At 41.4% G+C, this 26,124-nt stretch overlaps 1 protein-coding gene across 2 annotated transcripts in view; it reads left to right on the top strand.

Moving 5' to 3' along the window:
- Positions 1-26,124, top strand: part of LOC124135212 (proline dehydrogenase 1, mitochondrial-like) — a 38,405-nt gene that overhangs the window by 10,952 nt on the left and 1,329 nt on the right. Inside the window, exons 2-13 of one of the 2 annotated variants that reach the window (XM_048396335.1) lie at positions 1,348-1,556; positions 4,561-4,598; positions 5,981-5,986; positions 13,617-13,763; positions 15,208-15,272; positions 15,704-15,891; positions 16,359-16,440; positions 18,245-18,337; positions 22,083-22,229; positions 23,738-23,833; positions 24,059-24,243; positions 24,633-24,721. In XM_048396335.1, the coding sequence (XP_048252292.1) occupies positions 1,348-1,556; positions 4,561-4,598; positions 5,981-5,986; positions 13,617-13,763; positions 15,208-15,272; positions 15,704-15,891; positions 16,359-16,440; positions 18,245-18,337; positions 22,083-22,229; positions 23,738-23,833; positions 24,059-24,243; positions 24,633-24,721 (1,345 nt within the window). The remainder of the gene's footprint in view (positions 1-1,347; positions 1,557-4,560; positions 4,599-5,980; positions 5,987-13,616; positions 13,764-15,207; positions 15,273-15,703; positions 15,892-16,358; positions 16,441-18,244; positions 18,338-22,082; positions 22,230-23,737; positions 23,834-24,058; positions 24,244-24,632; positions 24,722-26,124) is intronic. The other variant, XM_048396336.1, reaches the window with a different exon arrangement.

Raw genomic sequence — 26,124 nt, 5'->3', positions numbered from 1 at the left:
GTACAAGCACGCACACACGCACGCACGCACGCACGCACACGTGCAACCCCATTTCACCTCACCTCACCTGTGTGTCCTGCTTGTAGCAGAAGATGCTTACTACTCATACATACTTTTGAGCCTAGTAACTTGCCCAAGGCATGGAGATCCAAGGCATGCTATATGCAACTGGATGTCATGTTGTTGCACCTGCTCAGAAGCCTGTAGCCTGTTATGGATGGGGATTGCAGCTTTAGACTGATGAAAATCTACCTGTGACAAATATGTTTGATCGGAATACTGTATTAATCTACAACTCTGGGAACAATAAATATTAAAAAAGAAATGACCGAGAGCTGAAAGGTATGTGAGGTTGCAGGTTCGATTTTCGTCGTGGGATATTTTTGCATGTAAAAATTGTTACTTTTAACCACTCAAAAATCATCATTAGATGCATATTAAATACAAAACTTTGGTGATGTAACACTCTTCAGTTAAGTTAGAAAGTCTCTGAGAATGCCTGGGGCATGGATTCTAGCAACTGAGTTTGTGAGCTTTCCACTCTTTGCGGAAACCTAACAATAGGATGACGTCACTGTTGGTTTATAAGTAGCATGTAGTCTTCAGTTTTAATTACATTTATTTGATTCAAACAGCCAATTATTTTTTAAAAACCCTGGTCTGTAAATAATAGAGTCTTGACCAGACAATCCAGTGTTTGACAACAAGAGCATTGATCTACGCAATGTGATACGATGACATGTATCAACCAAGTCAGCGAGCCTGACCACCCGATCCCGCTAGTCGCCTCTTACGACAAGCATAAATTTCGTGGTTTATGCTGACAGCCTGAAATGTTTATATACGACAGATATATTTTTACAGAATTCAATTGCCCATAATTAAGGGTGCATATAACATACGAGTGCGTATTATACACAAATAAATAAGTATTGTGTACATTAATCAATTGGAAGGGGTGCTATTTGAGATTGTTCACTGGTCAATATATTAACAAATATCGCCGTGGGCGCTTATTAGAGCAGGGCGCTTATTACGTCGAATACGGTATAACAGTTTAAGTTTCAATGGTTGTTGTTTTTAATTTAGTGTCTACTTAAATGAAAGTAGACATGTATGCCGAAATGTTTCGAAATGGTTGTATTACATTATGAACTAACGAGAACAAAATAGGATATTTTCATGATTTTTGTACAATCCACACACATGGCAATTTTTACGGAAGTCGATGTCAAAAGTCTTTTTTTTATGACAGCACAAGTGTATCCTATAGAATTGTAAAGGTCATTTTTCTCCCGGGATGGTCATAAATATGAAATAATAGACACATGACAATGTGTGTTTCAGCTGCTGAAATGGTCGCGGAAGCTTCTGGGTGGGCCATTGTTCAGGAAGATGATGAAGTCTACCTTCTACGGTCACTTTGTTGCTGGGGAGGACCACGACGCCATCAAGCCGCTGATTAGCCGGAACCGTGAGTTTGGGGTGAAGTCCATCCTGGATTACAGTGTGGAGGAGGACCTGAGTAGTGACGAGGCCAAGGAGGCAGAGATGATGTGAGCCAATCCCGTTGTTTGTAGGGCTGTGTATTGGCCATTGCTTGTTTGTTTGTTTGTTTGTTTGTTGTGTAACGCCGCACTCAGCAATATTCCAGCTTTATGATGGCAGTCTGTATATAATGGAGTCTGGACCAGACAATCCAGTGAATAACATCATGAGTATCAATCCAGGCAATTGGGATCGATGACATGCTTCAACCAAGTCAGTGAGCCTGACCATACGAACCTGTTAGTCGCCTCTTACAGCAAGCATAGTCGCCTTTTATGGCACGCATAGGTTGCTTAAGACCTATTCTACCACGGATCTTCATGGGTCTGTATTGCGATATGTATTGTGATATATTGGGAACTAAAGTGTTTGACAGTGATTGACACCGATTAAACATGTAGATTCAATTTTCTAAGTACTGAAGTAAGCATGGTCAGTCGTGGCCATTTTGTAGTCATGGATACAGGGGAGGTAACAACATGAGGGAAATATCACTTTGCTGTTGTGTCAATCAGTTTTGAAGGGCACCATGATTTGTGAACACGATTTGTGTAGATTTTAGGTTAGCTATACAAAAATAATAATGAAACTTGTTATATTTGTTTTACCCAATATCCGGAACACAGAATAATAATAGATATTTTTTAAAAGCGTATTGCAGTATTGCAGCATACTGGTGATACTGTTGTACAGTCCTACTTGTTTGTTGTTCACACTGCACTCTGCAATATTCGCTGTGTGGCGGTTGCCTGGAAATAATTGGATTTGGTCCAGAAAATGCAGTGTGATATGTTCCAGTGAATGTTTCTTTGATTACAGTTTGTTAACTCTTTCAACACCGTAGGCCGGTTATCCGGCCAAGAAGCATTGAGTCCCCAGACACCGCAGGCCGGTTATCCGGCCAAGCCGTAGTCACGTCAAAATAGTATATATTTTTATGGACCTACCTGTAATGTCATTCATTTATTAAATCTATCACATTTCACAATGTCTGAAATACATATTCCATATCAATTTAACATTTTTTATCGTTAAATTAAAAAATTATTCACTATTTCTCGCGATGTTATTGAAAATAAAATTCTCGGACACACATTTCGACAACGGGTCCACATCGAACACGTCAAAGAAGAAAATAAAGACGTTTTAAACAAATCTTTAAATATATTATACAAAGTAATAAATAAAATCAACAAAAATATATCTTAAAGTAATCAAACTTACATCTAAGTTATTATTTCCATCTTTTCGTGCGATCGCGTGTAATGTGAGTCAAATGACATCTCGGCTTTCGTCGCCTTGAATTCTCGGCTCGGACACGATGTTTAATGCAAAAATATATGCATGAAAAATCTTTGTCACAGCTCGTAACCTAGCACGATACATTCACGAAGTTCTATATTTTTAATATATATCGTGATTTCCTGCTAAAAACGTTCAGAATAACACGATTTAACAAAATTCTTTCGCAAACTTCTGTAATTTGTCGACCACGAGCTTGGTATCACAGCTGTAATTTGATTGGCTGCCTTAGGTCACGTGCTCAAAATTGACCAATCACGAAACTTGTAGCAGATTTCAGCAAGAAAGCGTCATTAGAAACCAATTTTAATCCAATGAAATCGCTTGTTATAACTACGAAAAAAAACCAGTCGATGTTACGTGCGTGTAGATGAAGGAATAAGCTTTCCAGCGATGTGTCATATGCCATTCTTCGACGAACGTGTTATTCATACGAAACCTCGAAAACGGGGGTATTTCTTCATTTTACTGAGCGGACAGTCGCTGTTATCGGGAAATGGGTGATGACAGAAACTGTCTATAATTCTTTTTAAAATGATTTTCCAATTACGTAAACAATGAAAATTAAACAGAAATAGGTACGTGGATATTTTGAAATCATATATTTGCCGAAAATCGTCAAGTTTTCGCTTCCTTGGTCCTTAATCTGGATGTTAACAACGTGTTAGCGTACATTATTTTATTTACAACGAATTTAATTAAGTTGTAAATGCATTATTTTAAATAATGTGAAAAACATAACTTTCATATTTATAAACCATAGGATCAGACCTTTCAAATGGTGTATAACATGTAGTACCAAATATATTTTACAAGCAGGTATTTTCTTTGATAAATGTTGGCTTCATCTATCACACAAGAGTCTCTGGGAACTCGGTGTCCCAGCAGTAAACACTTCTGGTTGACTGGTGTTGAAAGAGTTAAGAAAGTTCATTCCATGCTGTAAAAATCTTTTTTCATTTTTGTTTCTCATGTTTGACTGAACACTGATTGCCTGGAAATAATTGGATTTGGTACAGAAAATGCAGTGTGATATGTTCCAGTGAATGTTTCTTTGATTACAGTCTGTTAAGAAAGATCATTCCGTGCTGAAAAATCTTTTTTCATTTTTGTTTCTCATGTTTGACTGAACACTAATCATATATGCTGATGAAAGACTAAAAATAAACATGTAATCAGCAACTTGGCCTGACACGCATTGACAGTGTAAACATCTGGATGAAATATGGTGTTCCCTTATCATGCCATTTTTTGTTTGTTTGTTTGTTTGTTTGTTGTTTAACGCCACTCTCAGCAATATTTCAACTATATAATGGCTGTCTGTAAATTATCAAGTCTGGACCAGACGATCCAATAATTGACATCATGAACATTGATCTATGCAATTGGGATATGATGACATGCATCAACTGCCCACCTGATCCCGTTTGTCACTTCTCACGACAAGCATGGGTTGCTGAAGACCTATTCTAACTTAGATCTGCATGGGATTTATCATACGACAGAATCATGGAAAAGAGTGGTTATTTCTGTTGTGCTGTTGAAGTTGACCTGTGCTTCTCTCTGTTGTGCTGTTGAAGTTGACCTGTGCTTCTCTCTGTTATGCTGTTGAGGTTGACCTGTGCTTCTCTCTGTTGTGCTGTTGAGATTGACCTTTGCTTCTCTTTGTTATGCTGTTGAGGTTGACCTGTGCTTCTCTCTGTTGTGCAGGAGCTGTGTGTCAGAAACCGAGACTGAAGCTGCGGCAGGTGAGAGCAAACCTCGTATACTCACGGATGGATGGATGGAAGGGTGGATAGATGGATGGATGGATGGATAGATTATGGGTGGATGGATGGATGGGTGGATGGATGGATGGATTATGGGTGGATGGATGGATGGGTGGAAGGGTGGGTGGGTGGGTGGATGGATGGATGGATGGGTGGATGGATGGATGGATTATGGGTGGATGGATGGATGGATGGGTGGATGGATGGATTATGGGTGGGTGGATGGATGGATTATGGGTGGGTGGATGGATGGATTATGGGTGGGTGGATGGATGGATGGATGGATTATGGGTGGGTGGATGGATGGATGGATTATGGGTGGATGGATGGATGGGTGGATGGATGGATGGGTCGATGGATGGATGGATGGGTTATGGGTGGATGGATGGATGGATTATGGGTGGATGGATGGATGGATGGATGGATTATGGGTGGATGGATGGATGGATTATGGATGGATGGATGGATTATGGGTGGATGGATGGATGGATTATGGGTGGGTGGATGGATGGATTATGGGTGGATGGATGGATGGATGGATTATGGGTGGGTGGATGGATGGATGGATGGATTATGGGTGGGTGGATGGACTGATTATGGGTGGGTGGATGGATGGATGGATGGATTATGGGTGGGTGGATGGATGGATGGATGGATGGATTATGGATGGATGGATGGATGGATTATGGGTTGATGGATGGATGGATGGATGGATGGATTATTGGGGGGTGGATGGATGGATGGATTATTGGTGAATGGATGGATGGATGGGTGGATGGGTGGATGGATGGATTATGAGTGGGTGGATGGATGGATGGATGGATTATGGGTGGATGGATGTATGGATGGATGGATTATGGGTGGGTGGATTGATGGATTATGAGTGGGTGGATGGATGGATGGATGGATTATCGGTGGGTGGATGGATGGATGGATTATGGGTGGGTGGATGGATGGATGGATGGATTATCGGTGGGTGGATGGATGGATGGATGGGTTATGGGTGGATGGTCGGATGGATGGATGGATGGATGGTCAGATGGATGGATGGGTGGATGGATGGATGGATGGGTGGATGGATGGGTGGATGGATGGATGGATGGATGGATGGATTATGGGTGGATGGATGGATGGATGGATGGATTATGGGTGGATGGATGGATGGATGGATGGATGGGTGGATGGGTGGATGGATGGATGGATGGATTATGGGTGGGTGGATGGATGGATGGATGGGCAGTTTAATTAAATGATTGATGAATGTTTAGAATTTCAGATGTGAAATTTTGTATGCCAAAATCTTATTTTTGGTGAACATGTTGACATATATTCTCTATTTGCTTATTCTGTTTTTCCTGCAGGAGGGGGTAAGTGTTTTATCCTCCATGTAATGTGTAATTCTGTATCTCTCCTGAAGACAGCACAGAAGGCAGTCAATAACTAATCTGGCACCAGGGCTAAGTAGGCAAGCGGAGTTTTCTATTGCTTTGGTGGAACTTGATTTGGGGAATATCAGACTGTTGTTTATCACTATTATAGCGGTCAAGTCAACCATCAGGTCTGTGCTAACACTGACACTTAGAGTGAGTCTGTGAGTTGTGTTAAACAGAAATACTTTAATAGTATTTCAGTTATGTCAGTTCATATCCCTTAATGTCGGAGGAAAGCCCCAAGGGATGCAGATCTTATACATTTACCACTTACCCATGTCGTTATATTGTGTGAGCTACAGAGAGTCCCAATCGCTGATTGTTACGAAGTAATATTCTTCCCAGCTGTTAGAAAAACGTAATGTGAGTGTAGAGGTTGGCAAAGGGTTGGTGAATATTTATGAGTCGGTTATTGTATCCTCCAGAATTCATAGCATGACACGTTGCAATAAGCCTAATACTTTTATTTCAGCAATTGACGTGACCTCGAAAATTATGTTTTTAGTTTACCTTTGCATAATATATTTACTGAAATGGTTCATAATTTACCATCACGCTGTTGTTTGCGGAGAAACAAATACGAATATCATCTCAGTTAAATTTTAGATTTTGGAGATATGATTATTGAAATCAGTTAGCACAAATTTAATGATTTAAACACGTTCCTCATATGAAACACATTTCATATTCAATCCCGTAATTGGATATGTTCAAGAAATTAAAAAAAAATTATGTTCGCTTTGCTCTCAACTTCTGTATGGTGGAAAATATCAGGATATCTTTACATAGCAATCAATCTCATTAAAATCAGACCTTAGCTCTTACTACCGCTAAACAAAGATCTGAAGACATCCCATTAGGGGTCACGTCAGAACGACCTTTCATCCGACTAATCAAAGCAGTGCTTACCAGATTATGAAAGTGACAGTCGGAATGTGATTTCTAATCATGCAAAACTTTAACACGGGGTATTCCGAACAATAGTTACGGTTTTAACGACTGAATCCATACAATCTGTTAGACATTCCAGAATGTTCTTTTGTTCAGGTTTCAAATTGGTAATCGATAATTTATCAAAATATGTTTCGAAGCGTGGTCGCCAATTTGAAATTAGTGCCGTAAAGCACGAGAAAGCTCCCTTCTGATTGGTCAATCCATTGGTCGGTCAAAGTTCGCGCAAGGTCGGTCTGATGTGACCCGTAATGGGATGTCCTCAAATCTTTGTTTAGCGGTAGTGAGAACTAAGATCTGATTTCCATAGCAATGTGTATTTTTTTATCAGTAATAAATGTGCGAAATATTGATTCATTCGTCCCATGTTTAATGAAACCACGACTGTTTGAATTCACCCACCCTCTTTAGAGCGCCTTATGCTAAAATTAATCAAGCAGGCAGGGGTAAGAGTGAGTGAGTGAGTTGAGTTTACACCGCTTTTAACAGTATTACAGTTATATTGTGGTGTGTCAGCTTAATGTTGGAGGAAAGCCCAAAGTGATGCAGGTCTCAGACGTTTACCACTTCGCTGAAACCCACGAGCACGGGTATGGTGCTGACAAACCTAGAATCATAATCGGGTCAAACCGGAATTCAAACCCACGATCATAGGTTTCTGGCGAGCCAAGGGACGCAACTCTGCACAGCGAATCACAGCGCCTTAGACGACTGGGTCACTTGTAAAAACAATTCAGCAGGCTAAAGGTTAAACTGGCCCAGGCAGCCTTACCATGATCAATACATATTAAAATGGGTTACCAATGTTATTTTTTAATCATTTGTTTATTGTTAAATTCATTTGATAAATGGAAAATTAAATAGAATCTGTGATGCTTGTCATACTGTCAGCTAATGGTTGCACTATGGTGGAGGGTCGGTGGGATAGCCATGTGGTTAAAGTGTTAGCTTGTCATTGCAAAGGCCTGGATTTGATTGGATACAGTGTGTGAATATTGCTGCGACCTGTGAAGATCCGGGATAGAATAGGTCTTCAGCAACTCATGCTTGCTGTAAAAGGCGACTATGCTTGTCGTAAGAGGCGACTAATGGGATCGGGTGGTCAGGCTCGCTGACTTGGTTGATGCATGACATCGTATCCCAATCCGTGAATCAAAACTCATGATGTCAATCACTGGATTGCATGGTCCAGACTTGATTATTTACAGACCGCCGTCATTTTCCTGGAATATTGCTGTGTGCGGCTATAAACAACAAACAAACAACACAGAATATTGCTGGAGTTTTGATGAGAGTGGTGTAAAACCATGCTCTCTCACAACACAGTGGTGGGTGCAGAATTTACGAAATGGGGTTTAACGTCACGTCCAAGATTATTGCACTTATACAGCGACATGCATGTACATGTGTGTGTTTGTGTGGCTGCTTGTACTAGTCCGGACTGATGCCGATTTGTAGTGCTAGCACACTGAGATACCATGCTGCAGTTTAAAATGAATACCCCATTCAGACACAGTAAACTGACTCCGAGCCGACCAGTCCTTGTTTTAGCCCCTTAATGCCGAGCGCCAGGCAGGGTAACAACAAGTACCATCTTTTAACGTTTTTTGGTATGACACGGCCGGGGTTCGAACCCCAGACATTCCACTCTCCGGGCGGACGCTCTACCACTAGACCACGGAGGCGGTCCCAGTGAGCAACTGAAACATGGTTCGGGTTGACATACAGTGTAATGAGTACACCGTGCACCATCCCACCTCTGACCCGTGAAGATTCCGGGGTAGAATAGGTCTTCAGCAACCCATACTTGCCGTAAAAGGCGACTATGCTTGTCGTAAAAGGCGACTAACCGGATCGGGTGGTCAGGCTCGCTGACTTGGTTGATGCATGTCATCGATCCCAACTGCGTGGATCGATGCTTATGATATCAATCACTGGATTGTCTGGTCCAGACTCTATTATTCACAGACCGCCGTCATATAGCTGAATATTGCTGAGTGTGGTGTTAAACAACAAACCAACAAACCAACCAACCATCCCACCTCTGGATGCTCCAGTGATCGCACTGTGTCATTGTTAACATGCATGATTGTTCAAGCTACAAACATCTGCCTCACCCAGATTTATTGCTGTTTGATATGCTGGAATAATCCTCACAACTACAGCAGTAAGTGATCGAGTATAGGTTAACATTTACACCGCTTTTAGCACTATTCAAGCAATATCACGGCGGGGATACCAGAAATGGGCTTCACACATTGTACCCAGGTGGGGAATCGAACCCGGGTCTTCAGTGCAATGAGCAAACTCTTTATCCACTGGGCTACCCCACCACCCACAACAACAACAAACAACAACAACAAACAATAACAACAAACAATAACAACAAACAATAACAACAAACAACAACAAACAATAACAACAAACAATAACAACAAACAACAACAACAAACAATAACAACAAACAACAACAACAAACAACAACAAACAACAACAAACAATAACAACAAACAACAACAACAAACAATAACAACAAACAATAACAACAAACAATAACAACAAACAATAACAACAAACAACAACAACAAACAATAACAACAAACAACAACAAACAACAACAACAAACAATAACAACAAACAATAACAACAAACAACAACAACAAACAATAACAACAAACAATAACAACAAACAATAACAACAAACAATAACAGCGGGATATATGACTAATAAAGGCCTTGAGCTTTTCAAATATTATGTAGCTATTCTGCCATTTTGTTGATTCAGGAGAAATACAGAAGTAAGATTGTACAGGATTGTTTCATCTTTTTCACATTTTGGCACTATTTCCCTCTTTTATTTAGTCAATTTTAGCAGTTAATTACAGAAGCCTTAAAGGGCCATTTGTTTTTTTTGTTTTTTTTCGATACTATCTTGAAATTTCAAGATACTAACTTGAAATTTCAAGTTATTAAAAAATAAAAATACCAAATGGCCCTAAAAGGCTTAAGTAGTTTATACTTAATGCAGGAGGTTTATTATAGATTTGACACTAATTTTTATTTTCCTAGACGTGAAACTGATGACAGTGTGCACACACAGCTGGTAGTCACACTTTCTAATACTTAGCTTGCTGCACATCTCACCACTTTTTAAAAAATGTATTGTTATATATGTTATATATGTCGGTAAGTAGTTTCACTTTTTTACATAAAAATTATATTTTTGTATTCATTGTATGCCATTGGAATATTCATTGTCATAAATAAATAATATTAGCATACTATGTATAAATTTACAATGTGCTGATAAGAAGCTGATAAAGTATATGTTACATTTTATTAATCATGAAAGTCATGCACAGACCTTTGTATGAAAGCCATAGCCCTAACACATGAACTGCATATAATACAGTACAGGTCAATTTAGATATAGATTTACAAGTTCCATTTCAGTACATTTCTGCTCTTGAAGGCATATTTGTAATATGCCATACTGTATATGACCATGAAAAGCCAAATTTTGAGGACCAGAAAAAAGATTCTGTAGAAAGTGGTCGGCTTATGTTACACTTTCATCAAACTCTTTTTCTGTTGGTACAAAAACTACATTGCATCGCTTCAGGTGAATGAACAACGCTATGACAAACTTTGTCAATGAAAATCACTACTGGGGATGATTTACCATTTCGATTGTATTTCTTGTCATGCTAGGCATTGTTTTATAGATAGGGATAAAGATTACCGTGTGTAATCACGGGTCATAAAGTGATAGATGGGAGGTCAAATTATATATTTATTTGGTATGTATTTCTGTAGGATGTCATTTAAAGATTGAAATATAAAGGTGAAATGATACAGACTGACTTTATTGGAATAGAGTCTATGTTTTTTTTAATATGATACATATATTTTCACAGTTCTAGTCTGATATAATTTAGCTGTGGAATTTTGTAAGAAAAGTTATCTTGGCACTGCAATTATCATAAATCTAAGTATGGGATGTACTTTAGTCCACGGAGCTGCGAGACATGGCCCATTACATAAAGTGAGCCGTAGTCAGTGGTAGAAATTGGCACTAGTCCTTTACTCCTTGCCAAACTGCCCAATAGTTAAGGTATTATAGGGACTAGTAGAAGAGACATGACCCATTACATATAGTGAATTAGCATGGCATCAAATGTAAGTCAATGTTAGAGTATGGGACGTTGCCCATTACATAAAGTGAGCCGTAGTCAGAGGTAGAAATTGGCACTAGTCCTTTAGTCCTTGCCAAACTGCCCAATAGTTGAGGTATTATAGGGACTAGTAGAAATTTGCAATTATTAAGCATTTTGCTGTATGTTATCATTAGAGAAATAGTCTACTAAAACAGTTTCTAAAACTGGTAGTGCTGTCATGGTATCATCTATCTATTTTGTGACCGCTATCAGGAGCAAATAAGATATAAAGTATTTGTGAAGCTTTATGCTTATGATAGATGGCAATTTCCTTGTTGGAAGCATAACTTAGATGAGACAGTCTGAGCGGGATTCTCCGAACTGTCATTCTATCACTTAACAGAATATAACAATTTAGTCTCACCTGCATGCTACAATTGAATCAGTGTCTGTGATTCAAATGCGCCGTTGTATTGCATTGATTCAGTAGTGCATACTGTATTCGATGTAATAAGCACCCCACTCTAATAAGCACCCACGGCGATATTTGCTAATATATTGGTGAGTGAACAATCCCAATTAGCACCCCTGTCAAATGATTAATGTACACAAGACTTATTTATTTGTGTATAATACACACTCGTATGTTATATGCACCCTTAATTATGGGCAATTACATTCTGGAAAATATATCTGTCGTGTATAATACGCACTGACTTTTCTTTTGTATCATTTCAGGCTGTCAGCATAAACCACAAAATTTAGGATCTTTCAACTTTTCACCAAAATTTTATTCAAAATAAGAGCCCCCCTATTTCTAATTTGAGAGTGCCCTGGGCGCTTATTGCGTTGAATATGGTACTATATGTTTACATTCTCTGTTTTTATGAGTATTGGATATAATTTTTCCTTTGATAAAACCAAGTTATTAATATTATTATGGAACATCAGGGTCAGAATTGGTATTCAGTAACTCATGCTTGTCTTAGGAGGCGACTGACGGGATCAGGTGGTCAGGCTTGCTGACTTGGTTGATACATGTCATCTCATCCGAATTGCGTAGATCGATGCTATTGATATCAATCACTGGCTTGTCTTGTGCAGACTCGATTATTTACAGCCCGCTGCATATAGCTGAAATATTGCTGAGTTCAGCGTTAAACAATTGTCACTCCCATGGATTAACATACCCGTGAAGATTCTGGGGTAGAATAGGTCTTCAGCAAGCCATACTTGCCGTAAAAGGCGACTATGCTTGTTGTAAAAGGCGACTAACGGGATCGGGCGGTCAGGCTTGCTGACTTGGTTGATGCATGTCATCGTATCCCAATTGCGTGGATCGATGCTCATGATGTCAATCACTGGATTGTCTGGTCCAGGTTCGATTATTTTACAGACCGCCGTCATATAGCTGGAATATTGCTGAGTGCGGTGTTAAACAACAAACAAACAAATAAACAAATAACAACAGTGTAGAACACAAATATGCAAGAGTTCTCTGGTCCAGACTTGATTATTTGCAGATTGCTGTCATATAGCTGGAATATTGCTGAGTTCAGCATTAAACAATTGTCACTCCCATGGATTAACATACACTGACAACAGTGTAGAACACAAATATGCAAGTGTTCTCTGGTCCAGGAAACAAGGAAACATGTGACAGCAGGATCAGCAGGACTCACGACTTTGTTTCCTTTGTCAGACTGATCCTGCTGTGTGACTCGTCATGAATCTCCCTTGTCATGGGTCACATCGTCCTTGGTTGGTATACCATTACCAGCGATAGACCTTACACTTCAGACCAATCTAAACACTTGTTTTACATACTGTAACCCATTCTTGAAGGGAGCAACCATTTGATTGTCAGGGGGGTCCGGGATATGGTCTGAGGTAGCCTTTTTTATTTTTAGGAACTCAGTTATTTTTAGCAACAGGTACTCAATTATCCGATTTTTTAATGAATGATAGTAACAAACTGCATTCAATGGACACTTTGATTAGGTTTAACGTGTCTAGGTATTTGGGTTGTTTACCATTTCTTATATCTGTGGTTTAACACACACGCACGCGCACGCGCATTACTTTCTAATACCTTTGATGTTGGAGCAAGTTCGGTAGGAATGTAATGGAAGGCATCTATGTTTGATGAACATTAATAATTGTAAATAAACAACACAAGGCTGCTGTGAATGAGGTGGTCGTTCAAGAATCTTACGCCATCATTATAACTAGGCCTTTTGGTGGTCATATCAAGCCATGAATGATACCAGCATAGCATGAGATATATTTTCTTGTTATTATGTTGATAAAACTGCCCTGGAGGGTTGTGTAATTTCATGCTTAAGATTCAGTTCATGCATACATAACACTCGCTGAAAAGTTAAGGATTATGTAAACACAGAATTGGTGAAACGCTTCCAGTATTTTAAGTTACCATGTGTGACTTTGTGTGTTGTCAGCTGAGCGGGACATCCGGTATCGAGCACACAAGGAGTTCGGTGACCGGCGCGAGAAGGTGATCAGTGCCAGGACGTACTTCTATGAGGACGAGGCCCACTGTGATGAGAACCTGGAGACCTTCATGAAATGTATAGATGCTGTGTCAGGTAAACACTCACCTGTAACACACCTGTAACATACCTGTAACTGTATAGATGCTGTGTCAGGTAAACACTCACCTGTAACACACCTGTAACATACCTGTCACTGTATAGATGCTGTGTCAGGTAAACACTCACCTGTAACACACCTGTAACATACCTGTCACTGTATAGATGCTGTGTCAGGTAAACACTCACCTGTAACACACCTGTAACATACCTGTCACTGTATAGATGCTGTGTCAGGTAAACACTCACCTGTAACCTACCTGTCACTGTATAGATGCTGTGTCAGGTAAACACTCACCTGTAACCTACCTGTCACTGTATAGATGCTGTGTCAGGTAAACACTCACCTGTAACACACCTGTAACATACCTGTAACTGTATAGATGCTGTGTCAGGTAAACACTCACCTGTAACCTACCTGTCACTGTATAGATGCTGTGTCAGGTAAACACTCACCTGTAACCTACCTGTCACTGTATAGATGCTGTGTCAGGTAAACACTCACCTGTAACATACCTGTAACATACCTGTAACTGTATAGATGATGTGTCAGGTAAACACTCACCTGTAACTGTATAGATGCTGTCTCAGGTAAACACTCAGGTAAACACTCACCTGTAACTTACCTGTAACTGTATAGATGCTGTCTCAGGTAAACACTCAGGTAAACACTCACCTTTAACCTACCTGTAACTGTATAGATGCTGTGTCAGGTAAACACTCACCTGTATTCTACCTGTCACTGTATAGATGTAACTTACCTGTAACTGTATAGATGCTGTGTCAGGTAAACACTCGCCTGTAACACACCTGTAACTGTATAGATGCTGTGTCAGGTAAACACTCACCTTTAACTTACCTGTTTGAGTGCTATGTAAGATAGATGTTAGTCCAACTGTTAGGTTAACTAATTTCTCTGGGCCCCATTTTACGAAGCTACATTAGCATTCCGACTGTCATGACTGCCAAATTTAGACATAGATTTACTACTGTTGTGACTACCACATTTAGACATAGATTGATGACTGTTGTGACTACCACATTTAAACATAAATTTATGTTTGTTGTTGTTAAACGCCGCAATCAGTATTCCAGCTATGTGACGGCGGTCTGTAAATAATCAAGTCTGGACCAGACACTTTAGTGATTGACGTCATGAGCATTGATCCACGCAGTTAGAATACGATAACATGCATCAGCCAGGTCAGCGAGCCTGACTACCTGATCCCGTTAGTCGCCTCTTACGACAAGCATAGTGGCCTTTAACGGCAAGCAAAGGTTGCTGAAGACCTATTCAAACCTGGATTTTCACGGGTCCATAGATTTACGTCTGTCGTAGAGCTAAGGTCACCTTGTAAAATGGGACCTGGCTTTAAAATGATTCTGATTAAGGTGAATAATGGCAATATCAGATAACTGTGATGTTAAATTTATGTCGTAGATGCAACGGAAAAATCTGGTCTGGCAGCAGTGAAGCTGACAGCTCTAGGTCGACCACAGCTTCTGGTAGGTCAAGGTCTTCATGTGGCCGCTGTATTGTCAGCGTAAACAATATGATGGGTAGTAATATATCAGTGTGTCAGTTTAATTATTTTTTGGGATTAGCCCCTAAAAAAAACGCACACAAATTATAAACAAGATGTCAAGTTGAATCTAAAATGCGAAATCATCTCTATGCAAATCCAGATCTACAGTCATGGGGACAGCTTATTCTGTTTTTTGTTTCATTACAGCAATTAATTTTTTGAAAATACACTGACCGTTTTTTTTTGTGTTGTTAAATCTAGTTTTATTCAACTTTTATTAGATTTTAGTGTGATTGCAATAAACAGTAAAGGTTTAAATTATGCTGCGCAATTATTTATGAATTTAAATATAATATATCCCATGAGGAATATAGGATAACACTAGGAATACTTGTGTGTTTCTGTTTGCAGCTGCAGATGACGGAAGTGTTGGTGTCAATCCGCAACATCTTCGACAGCATCTGTGGGGTGGAGGGGGACATCTGCACGAAGAGTGTGAAGGAGGAAAATTTCTTAGAAGCATTGCAGAAGATGAACATCCGTATCAGTCAAAACGAGTCTAAGAAGTGGTTCTCTGTGCTCGACGTCACCAAGGATGGGTGAGACATAGATACCGCGTGGCTGGAAACTTTGTGGGATATGGGAATCTTGTTTGTGTTTGTCATCCCAGAGTCTTCAGGTTCAATGAGCATGATAAATGTTGCTGCGAACAAGTCTCAGACCATATTGCAACAATTATTGCCTCAAGTGGAAAGATTGGGAAAGGGAGTAACTCTATGACATGTCAGTAATGGAAATTAGCTCTAGCCCACCAGCGAGGACCAGTTTTGTCAATGTCAAGGAATTTCAAACATTTTGGGTGTTATTGCTGCATGTGTGGGCTTCTGGACTTCCTTGGTTAATTTCCATCCCTGGATAAAAGCAATGTTTCTTTCTGTTATCAATTCTTAAAGAGAATTATTATAGAAATATATATATTTAGTTCATATTCTGTTAAGTAGTGGATAATTCCATCACAATAGATCAATTGATGGAAAACTGATGTAAATGACTGATCTCTTTATAGTGAAGTGGATCTGCTGGACTGGGAGAATCTTCTTGAGATGAACATGGGACTGTCCAAACTCCTCATGGTGTCAAACATCAAAGTAAGTCATTCAAGGCTTCAACGGCAAATGGCAAAAAACACACACTCCCTTCTCTGTAATTAGTTGATTGAGTTTACAGTAAAGTGTCAATGAAACTGGGAGAATATGTGTCAGATGGGAGTGTCCACTATTAAACAAGGTTGTTGTGTGTTCAAGATGGGAAAGTCCACTATTAGCCATCTTCCCGAGGTAAGGGAGTTAACTGACTATAAAAGTCCCGTTTCTACCCTTGCCAGACTAGGCTAGAATTCCTGGGCTGGAACGTCCCATGGACCTCCTATTAGCCAATCAGATTCCACCTTTCATATCACTTGCCTTTTGCTTCAAATAAAATGGTGACGCCCAGTGAAGACGATCTGTTCGATAATCACGATCTATATTGTAATATAACGGGTCTTACTTTGTGCAGTGCATCAAATCACATGAGCTCCTGGATTAAAACATAAAACCATTTGGAAACAAAAGTACACATACTTTTCAAATCCTTCAATCGACCGTAATCTGCACGGCAATTTACGACCGGATGTCAGTTTCGTTATGCTATTCTGACTGGACTATGCATAGACTCAGTAGTCCAGCCGAAATATAACTCTGTAATTCCAGCCTACTTCCAGACATCTTCCCGAGGCAAGAGAGTTAACTGACTTTAAAAGTCCAGTTTCCACCCTTGCTGAACTAGACTGGAATTACTGGCCTCGATCGTAGAGCCACCAGTGGCTGTTACCAGTTATGTCCATTCTAAGCCTCTTCTATGGACCAATCAGATTCCACCTCTTGTACCACTTGCATTTGCTTCAAACCAAATGGCAGCGCCCAGTCAGGACGATCTGATCGATAATCAAGATCTATATTGTGATAAAACGGGTCTTACATGGTGAAATGCATCAAATCACATGAACATTTTGATTAAAACATGAAAAGATTTGGAAAATACCTGCTGACAATGAGCTGGTGGTGCACATGCTTCACAAATCCTGCAATCGACCGAAATCCACACAACAGTTTATGAACCGGATTGTACCGAATTTTGATTGTACTATGCATAGACTCTTTAGCCAAAACGTAACTCTATAATACCAGCCTAGTTCAGCAAGGGTGGAAACTGGACTTTCATATAGTCAGTTAACTCTCTTGACTCGGGAAGGTGACTTCCAGATGGGAGAGTCCACTATTAAACAGGGATGTTGTTTTGTTCAAGATGGGAGAGTCCACTATTAAAAAGGGTTGTGTGTTCTAGATGGGAGAGTCCACTATTTAACAGGGCTGTTGTTTTGTTCCAGATGGGAGAGTCTACTATTAAAAAGGGTTGTGTGTTCTAGATGGGAGAGTCCACTATTTAACAGGGCTGTTGTTTTGTTCCAGATGGGAGAGTCTACTATTAAAAAGGGTTGTGTGTTCTGGATAGGAGAGTCGACGTTAAACCCAATTTCACCTCACCTCTAGATGGGAGAGTCCGCAATTAAACAGGGTTGTTGTTTTGTTTCAGATGGGAGAGGCTACTATTAAAAAGGGTTGTTGTGTTCTAGATGGGAGAGTCCACTATTAAACAGGGTTGTTGTTTTGTTCCAGATTGGAGTCTACTATAAGACAGGGTTGTTGTGTTCTAGATGGGAGAGTCCACTATTAGACAGGGTTGTTGTGTTCTAGATGAAAGAGTTCAGTATAAAAAAGGGTTGTGTCACCTAGATGGGAGTTCTCCATTGAACAGATTCGTATTTTTAGACATGGAGAGTCCACTATTAAACAGGGTTGTTGTGTGTACTATATGGGAAAGCCCACTATCAAAAAGGGTTGTGTGTTCTAGACGGGAGAGTCCAAGTCCCTGGTGATGGCGCTGAGTGCAGAGGAAGAGAACCAGATGAAGAACATGCTGCGCAGGATCAACACCCTTGTACAGGTGGGCCAGACACTCGTGTTACATTCACATCACAACACGAACGGGTTCAACACCCTTGTGCAGGTGGGCCAGACACTCGTGTTACATTCACATCACAACACGAACAGGTTCAACACCCTTGTGCAGGTGGGCCAGACACTCGTGTTACATTCACATCACAACACGAACAGGTTCAACACCCTTGTGCAGGTGGGCCAGACACTCGTGTTACATTCACATCACAACACGAACAGGTTCAACACCCTTGTGCAGGTGGGCCTGACACTTGTGTTACATTCACATCACAACACGAAAGGGGTTCAACACCCTTGTGCAGGTGGGCCAGACACTCGTGTTACATTCACATCACAACACTAATGGGTTCAACACCCTTGTCCAGGTGGGCCAGACACTCGTGTTACATTCACATCACAACAAGAACAGGTTCAACACCCTTGTGCAGATGGGCCAGACACTCGTGTTACATTCACATCACAACACGAATGGGGTTCAACACCCTTGTGCAGGTGGGCCAGACACTTGTGTTACATTCACATCACAACACGAACGGGTTCAACACCCTTGTGCAGGTGGGCCAGACACTCGTGTTACATTCACATCACAACACGAATGGGGTTCAACACCCTTGTGCAGGTGGGCCAGACACTCGTGTTACATTCACATCACAACACGAACAGGTTCAACACCCTTGTGCAGGTGGGCCAGACACTTGTGTTACATTCACATCACAACACGAACGGGTTCAACACCCTTGTGCAGGTGGGCCAGACACTCGTGTTACATTCACATCACAACACGAACACCCTTGTACAGGTGGGCCAGACACTTGTGTTACATTCACATCACAACACGAACACCCTTGTGCAGGTGGGCCAGACACTCGTGTTACATTCACATCACAACACGAACGGGTTCAACACCCTTGTCCAGGTGGGCCAGACACTCGTGTTACATTCACATCACAACACAACGGGGTTCAACACCCTTGTCCAGGGGGGCCAGACACTCGTGTTACATTCACATCACAACACGAACAGGTTCAACACCCTTGTGCAGGTGGGCCAGACACTCGTGTTACATTCACATCACAACACGAACGGGTTCAACACCCTTGTGCAGGTCGGCCAGACACTCGTGTTACATTCACATCACAACATGAACGGGTTCAACACCCTTGTGCAGGTGGGCCAGACACTCGTGTTACATTCACATCACAACACGAACGGGTTCAACACCCTTGTGCAGGTGGGCCAGACACTTGTGTTACATTCAGATCACAACACGAACGGGTTCAACACCCTTGTGCAGGTGGGCCAGACACTCGTGTTACATTCACATCACAACATGAACAGGTTCAACACCCTTGTGCAGGTGGGCCAGACACTCCTGTTAAATTCACATCACAACACTAATGGGTTCAACACCCTTGTGCAGGTGGGCCAGACACTCCTGTTACATTCACATCACAACATGAACAGGTTCAACACCCTTGTGCAGGTGGGCCAGACACTCGTGTTACATTCACATCACAACATGAACGGGTCCAACACCCTTGTGCAGGTGGGCCAGACACTCGTGTTACATTCATATCACAACACGAACAGGTTCAACACCCTTGTGCAGGTGGGCCAGACACTCCTGTTACATTCACATCACAACATGAACGGGTCCAACACCCTTGTCCAGGTGGGCCAGACACTCGTGTTACATTCATATCACAACACGAACAGGATCAACACCCTTGTCCAGGTGGGCCAGACACTCGTGTTACATTCACATCACAACACAACGGGGTTCAACACCCTTGTGCAGGTGGGCCAGACACTCGTGTTACATTCACATCACAACACGAACAGGTTCAACACCCTTGTGCAGATGGGCCAGACACTCGTGTTACATTCATATCACAACACGAACGGGTTCAACACCCTTGTGCAGGTGGGCCAGACACTCCTGTTACATTCACATCACAACATGAACGGGTTCAACACCCTTGTGCAGGTGGGCCAGACACTCGTGTTACATTCACATCACAACACGAACGGGTTCAACACCCTTGTGCAGGTGGGCCAGACACTCGTGTTACATTCACATCACAACACGAACGGGTTCAACACCCTTGTGCAGGTGGGCCAGACACTCGTGTTACATTCACATCACAACACTAACGGGTTCAACACCCTTGTGCAGGTGGGCCAGACACTCGTGTTACATTCACATCACAACACGAACGGGTTCAACACCCTTGTGCAGGTGGGCCAGACACTCGTGTTACATTCACATCACAACACGAACGGGTTCAACACCCTTGTGCAGGTGGGCCAGACACTCGTGTTACATTCACATCACAACACGAACGGGTTCAACACCCTTGTGCAGGTGGGCCAGACACTCGTGTTACATTCACATCACAACATGAACAGGTTCAACACCCTTGTGCAGGTGGGCCAGACACTCCTGTTAAATTCACATCACAACACTAATGGGTTCAACACCCTTGTGCAGGTGGGCCAGACACTCCTGTTACATTCACATCACAACATGAACAGGTTCAACACCCTTGTGCAGGTGGGCCAGACACTCGTGTTACATTCACATCACAACATGAACGGGTCCAACACCCTTGTGCAGGTGGGCCAGACACTCGTGTTACATTCATATCACAACACGAACAGGTTCAACACCCTTGTGCAGGTGGGCCAGACACTCCTGTTACATTCACATCACAACATGAACGGGTCCAAAACCCTTGTCCAGGTGGGCCAGACACTCGTGTTACATTCATATCACAACACGAACAGGATCAACACCCTTGTCCAGGTGGGCCAGACACTCGTGTTACATTCACATCACAACACAACGGGGTTCAACACCCTTGTGCAGGTGGGCCAGACACTCGTGTTACATTCACATCACAACACGAACAGGTTCAACACCCTTGTGCAGATGGGCCAGACACTCGTGTTACATTCATATCACAACACGAACGGGTTCAACACCCTTGTGCAGGTGGGCCAGACACTCCTGTTACATTCACATCACAACATGAACGGGTTCAACACCCTTGTGCAGGTGGGCCAGACACTCGTGTTACATTCACATCACAACACGAACGGGTTCAACACCCTTGTGCAGGTGGGCCAGACACTCGTGTTACATTCACATCACAACACGAACGGGTTCAACACCCTTGTGCAGGTGGGCCAGACACTCGTGTTACATTCACATCACAACACTAACGGGTTCAACACCCTTGTGCAGGTGGGCCAGACACTCGTGTTACATTCACATCACAACACGAACGGGTTCAACACCCTTGTGCAGGTGGGCCAGACACTCGTGTTACATTCACATCACAACACGAACGGGTTCAACACCCTTGTGCAGGTGGGCCAGACACTCGTGTTACATTCACATCACAACATGAACGGGTTCAACACACACACACAGTTTTTCGTGTTATTGCATTGCCATTGATGATCAATTGATGTCAGTTCCCTCTGATTTTGCTAAATGTTAGGCTTAAAAAAATAAAAGAATTGGACTTGGGCAATGGCTTTTGAAAATATTTTGTGGTCAGGTAGTGTTTTTTTGTTTATTTTAGGTGGGGTGGGCGATTGTTCAAATTAGTATGTAACCAAATAAACGGCCATGAAACCAACTAAACAGTTGGTTTGTATGTATTGTCCTATGTATGCCAGACGTCTCTGAACTGTGTGATATGCATCTCTCAACTATGTTACAGTATGCAACAGAGAAGGAGGTTCGAGTGATGATTGACGCAGAGCAGACGTACTTCCAGCCAGCCATCAGTCGTCTGACAATGGAGATGATGCGCAAGTTCAACAGAGAGAGGGCCGTCATCTTCAACACATACCAGTGCTATCTGAAGGTAAGCAACACTAGAGTCAGGCTTCAACACATACCAGTGCTACCTAAAGGTAAGCAACACTAGAGTCAGGCTTCAACACATACCAGTGCTATCTGAAGGTAAGCAACACTAGAGTCAGGCTTCAACACATACCAGTGTTATCTGAATGTAAGCAACACTAGAGTCAGGCTTCAACACATACCAGTGCTACCTAAAGGTAAGCAACAGTAGAGTCAGACTTCAACACATACCAGTGCTATCTTAAGGTAAGCAACATGAAAGGCAGGCTTCTCAGGTAATATGGACAGCAAGGAGATTTGTTCCATCTGTCACATCTGGTGTCCTGACTTTGGCGTACCCAACTGAGAATGCCTCCCTCCAGTCCACCAAGTGATTTTGACACATTGACTGATGGAACTCCCATATGTGGACATAAACTCACTGGAGCCTTCCTTGCAACCGTCCACTTTATGTAGATACAGTGAATCTGAATTCGAGGTTTTGTTGAACATCCTTTTACTTCATTTATAGGATTGTTTTCTCAATGTATCTCCTTTTTGACATAAAATGTTTTTCTTACTGTGTTTTTTTTAGGTATATTGGTGTTAGGGTGACTCATACAATGAAAAAAAAAAGATGTTTCTTGAAAATTGCTTCATCGCTACTATTAATGTACCCTTACCAAGAGTTCTTTAAACTTTTTTTATTACTGAAAAAAGTTAATTGAAAATACTTGGGTCATGACATGTAATAATTAAAATATACCTTCCCGATCTCATTATGATAATGTTCATAGTGACAGTATCACACACATGCCAACCAGTATGATTATGGTGTGATAGTTATGATTTTGAAATTAAAATTAACTATTTATAGGCTTGTCCTCCCCAAAATTCTGATTATTTTTATCAAATTATTTACCTGCATCAAATATCACAGAGAGCAAGTTGTTAATGCACTGGTGATGTGAAGCATTCTACACTAAGACCATGCTGACCAATGAGAGCCATGCTTTCAATTCACTTAGTGTTAAAGTATCCATTACTCAGTAAACCAATATCTCTGATTGGTTGTTATATTAAAACATACTCAAGTGAACTCTTATAGTCATGAGTGAGTTTGGGGGCTTGGGATGCCCAGTCGTCTAAGGAGCTGCGATTCGCTATGCAGAGTTGCGTCCCTTGGGCACGCCAGAAACCGATGATTGTTGTTTCGAATCCCGGTTCGCCCGAATGTTTCTAAGTTTGTCAGCACCATCCCCATGCTCGTGGGTTTCACCGAAGTGGCAAACGTCTGAGACCTGCATTACTTCGGACTTTCCTCCCACATTAAGCTGACACGCCGCGATAAAAGCGTCGTTAAACCTAACTCACTCACTAACTCACGTTCCATCAGCTTTATTTCCACCTTATACTCATATGGCCACTGTGGTAATGATTACAGTCATAAAATTGTTTGTATCATGTTATAATGAAACTTGAATACAGTAGACATTATTTGAGTATTGATAGGATTCTGTTTCTTTCCAGTCGGCATTCAGCAATATTTTCATTGACCTTGACCTTTCACGAAGAGAAAACTTTTACTTTGGTGCAAAGCTGGTCCGAGGTGCTTACTTGGAACAGGTAAGTCTGGCATGCACTAGCTGTAATATCAGTGTAACTGACCTATCAGTGTTATTGGGGAATGATGGAATATTGCTAAAATTGTCATGTGTCCTTGATAGACGCCCTCAACTTTAATTTCCCCAAATTAAAACGTGTAAAGTCCATTGCATGAATATTGGTAAAGGGAACATGAAGCTCTTGGTATATGCATTGTGAAGTCCTACTATGGACATTTTGTGATAGGAACGAGAGAGAGCTGCTACCCTGAACTATGAGGACCCCATCAACGATGACTACGAGGCGACGACGGCAATGTACCACTGCGTCCTGGAGGAGGTGTTCCGTCAGATCCAGTCCCGCGATCGCGGCAAGATCGCTGTGATGGTGGCAAGTCACAACGAAGGAACAGTCAAGTTCGCTGTCGAGAAGTGAGTTGGGCTCACTCGAACTTGTGAAACAGTCTCTTTAATTGTGAGGGTGAGATCAACAATGTTCAATGAATGAAATGTCACTCGGTATTAGCAGTGTGGATAAAGGGCCAACTTGAGACACAGGTAGGCCTTTTATGCCAGGTGAAGAAATTTAATGCTTGGAGTTAAAAATTTATTCACTTTTTTTAAATTATAGAATTGCAAGTTGGTGGGAAGAAATATAAAACAATGCTGTTCAACATTTGTGGAAATTGGCATCAGTGTATCGGCAAACCCATTAAAAACGCCTCATTAGGCAGTATTTATACATCCGTCCATCTGATTGGTTTATCCAGACATTGCCCTTAGTGACATCACAGACAGTAATGAGTTGCATGTGTTGCCAGGATGAAAGAGTGGGGTGTGAGGCCGGAGGATCGACTCATCTGTTTCGGACAACTTCTCGGCATGTGTGATCAAATCAGCTTCCCTCTAGGTAAGTGGGCCAACTACAGCCAACCAATTCAAGGATGTCATATGATCACAGCAGTTAGTCAGCATCATGTTCGTGCACACAGGTTTCCTGAGAGTGAGTGAGTATGGTTTTACGCCGCTTTTAGCAATATTCCAGCAATATCACGGCAGGGGACACCAGAAATGGGCTTTACACATTGTACCCATGTCGGCAATCGAACCCGGGTCTTCGGCATGATGAGCGAACGCTTTAACCACTGGGCTACCTGACCGCCCCTCCTGAAAGTGGTAACAGCACAAAACCTGTGACACTTGGGCTTTCTTCCTTCACAGAAATGGAAGTTCACACAATCCTGAAGCTTATCTACTTTCATTGTTTGACGATGAAACAGATTAACCTCTTTGACATAATGTGTAAAATATGTAAGTACAGTTATAACTTAAGTGACTTTAGGCAGTAATAAATTAATTGCTATATTATCATCTGCTTATTTTTCAAAAGTGGGGAGGGAGGCTTTTTATCTTTTATTTTTTTATTTTCTATCAAAGTCGTCAAGTTATGGACTAGACACCTTGGTATGAACAATAGATGACTGAAAAAACAAAGACAATAAATAAAAATTGATTTCAACGGAAGCAGTCGGATGTATCTGTGTCAAACCCTATTTTCGTTTTCCCTGTCCCAACTTGTACACGTGCGTTTATGAATTTATCCTCAATTGACGTTAACTTGTCAAGTTCCTCACATGCAAACTTGTTGAAGATTTCCGTAGGAGTCATAGACTCTGACAAAGGACAGGCATACCAGTCTTTAATGGTTTGCACACCCTCTCATATTTTCAAATTGGCGAGCACCATCTTGACAGTTGACAGCAAGCAGACGATAGGCAGGCAGCACCGAGAGTCAGTTGTAGATCAGTTTACGACATGTTGTAAACATGAAATAGCCGTTTGACAGCCGATGTTGTTACAGTGCTTTAAAATTTCACCCGGGCAAATATAATTTCATATGTCAGGGGTTTAGTCTCTAGTTGGATGGGGCGATAACCTAACAATTAATTTATTATGGCCTTATAGATTTCATTTATTAAAGGAGACTTTTGTTAGCCAAGTGGTTTAAGTTTTGCTCCTCATGCTAAGACTGGATTTGATTCCCATATGGGTACAATGCATAAAGCCCATTTCTGGTGTCCCCTGCTGTGATATTGCTTAAATATTGCTTAAAAGAGTGTGAAACCCAAATCACTCAATCGTATTTTGCAAGAATTTGAACTAAATAAAAAAAGTACCCTGGCTTGTTATCTCCCTTTATTAATGACGTAATTTATGGTGTCAACTGTGCTCAAAAACAGCATTTTTACACGTGAGTAGTGTCTGTCCTGCGCCGCTCAAGGAATTTTGTGTTGTCAGGTTTCAGCAGCTGTG

This window comes from Haliotis rufescens, unplaced genomic scaffold (assembly GCF_023055435.1).
Source record: "Haliotis rufescens isolate VD_foot unplaced genomic scaffold, xgHalRufe1.0.p SCAF_15, whole genome shotgun sequence".
Classification (NCBI taxonomy): domain Eukaryota; kingdom Metazoa; phylum Mollusca; class Gastropoda; order Lepetellida; family Haliotidae; genus Haliotis; species Haliotis rufescens.
The sequence above is the reverse complement of the archived record's forward strand: the minus strand, read 5'-3'. Positions and strand labels throughout refer to the sequence as shown.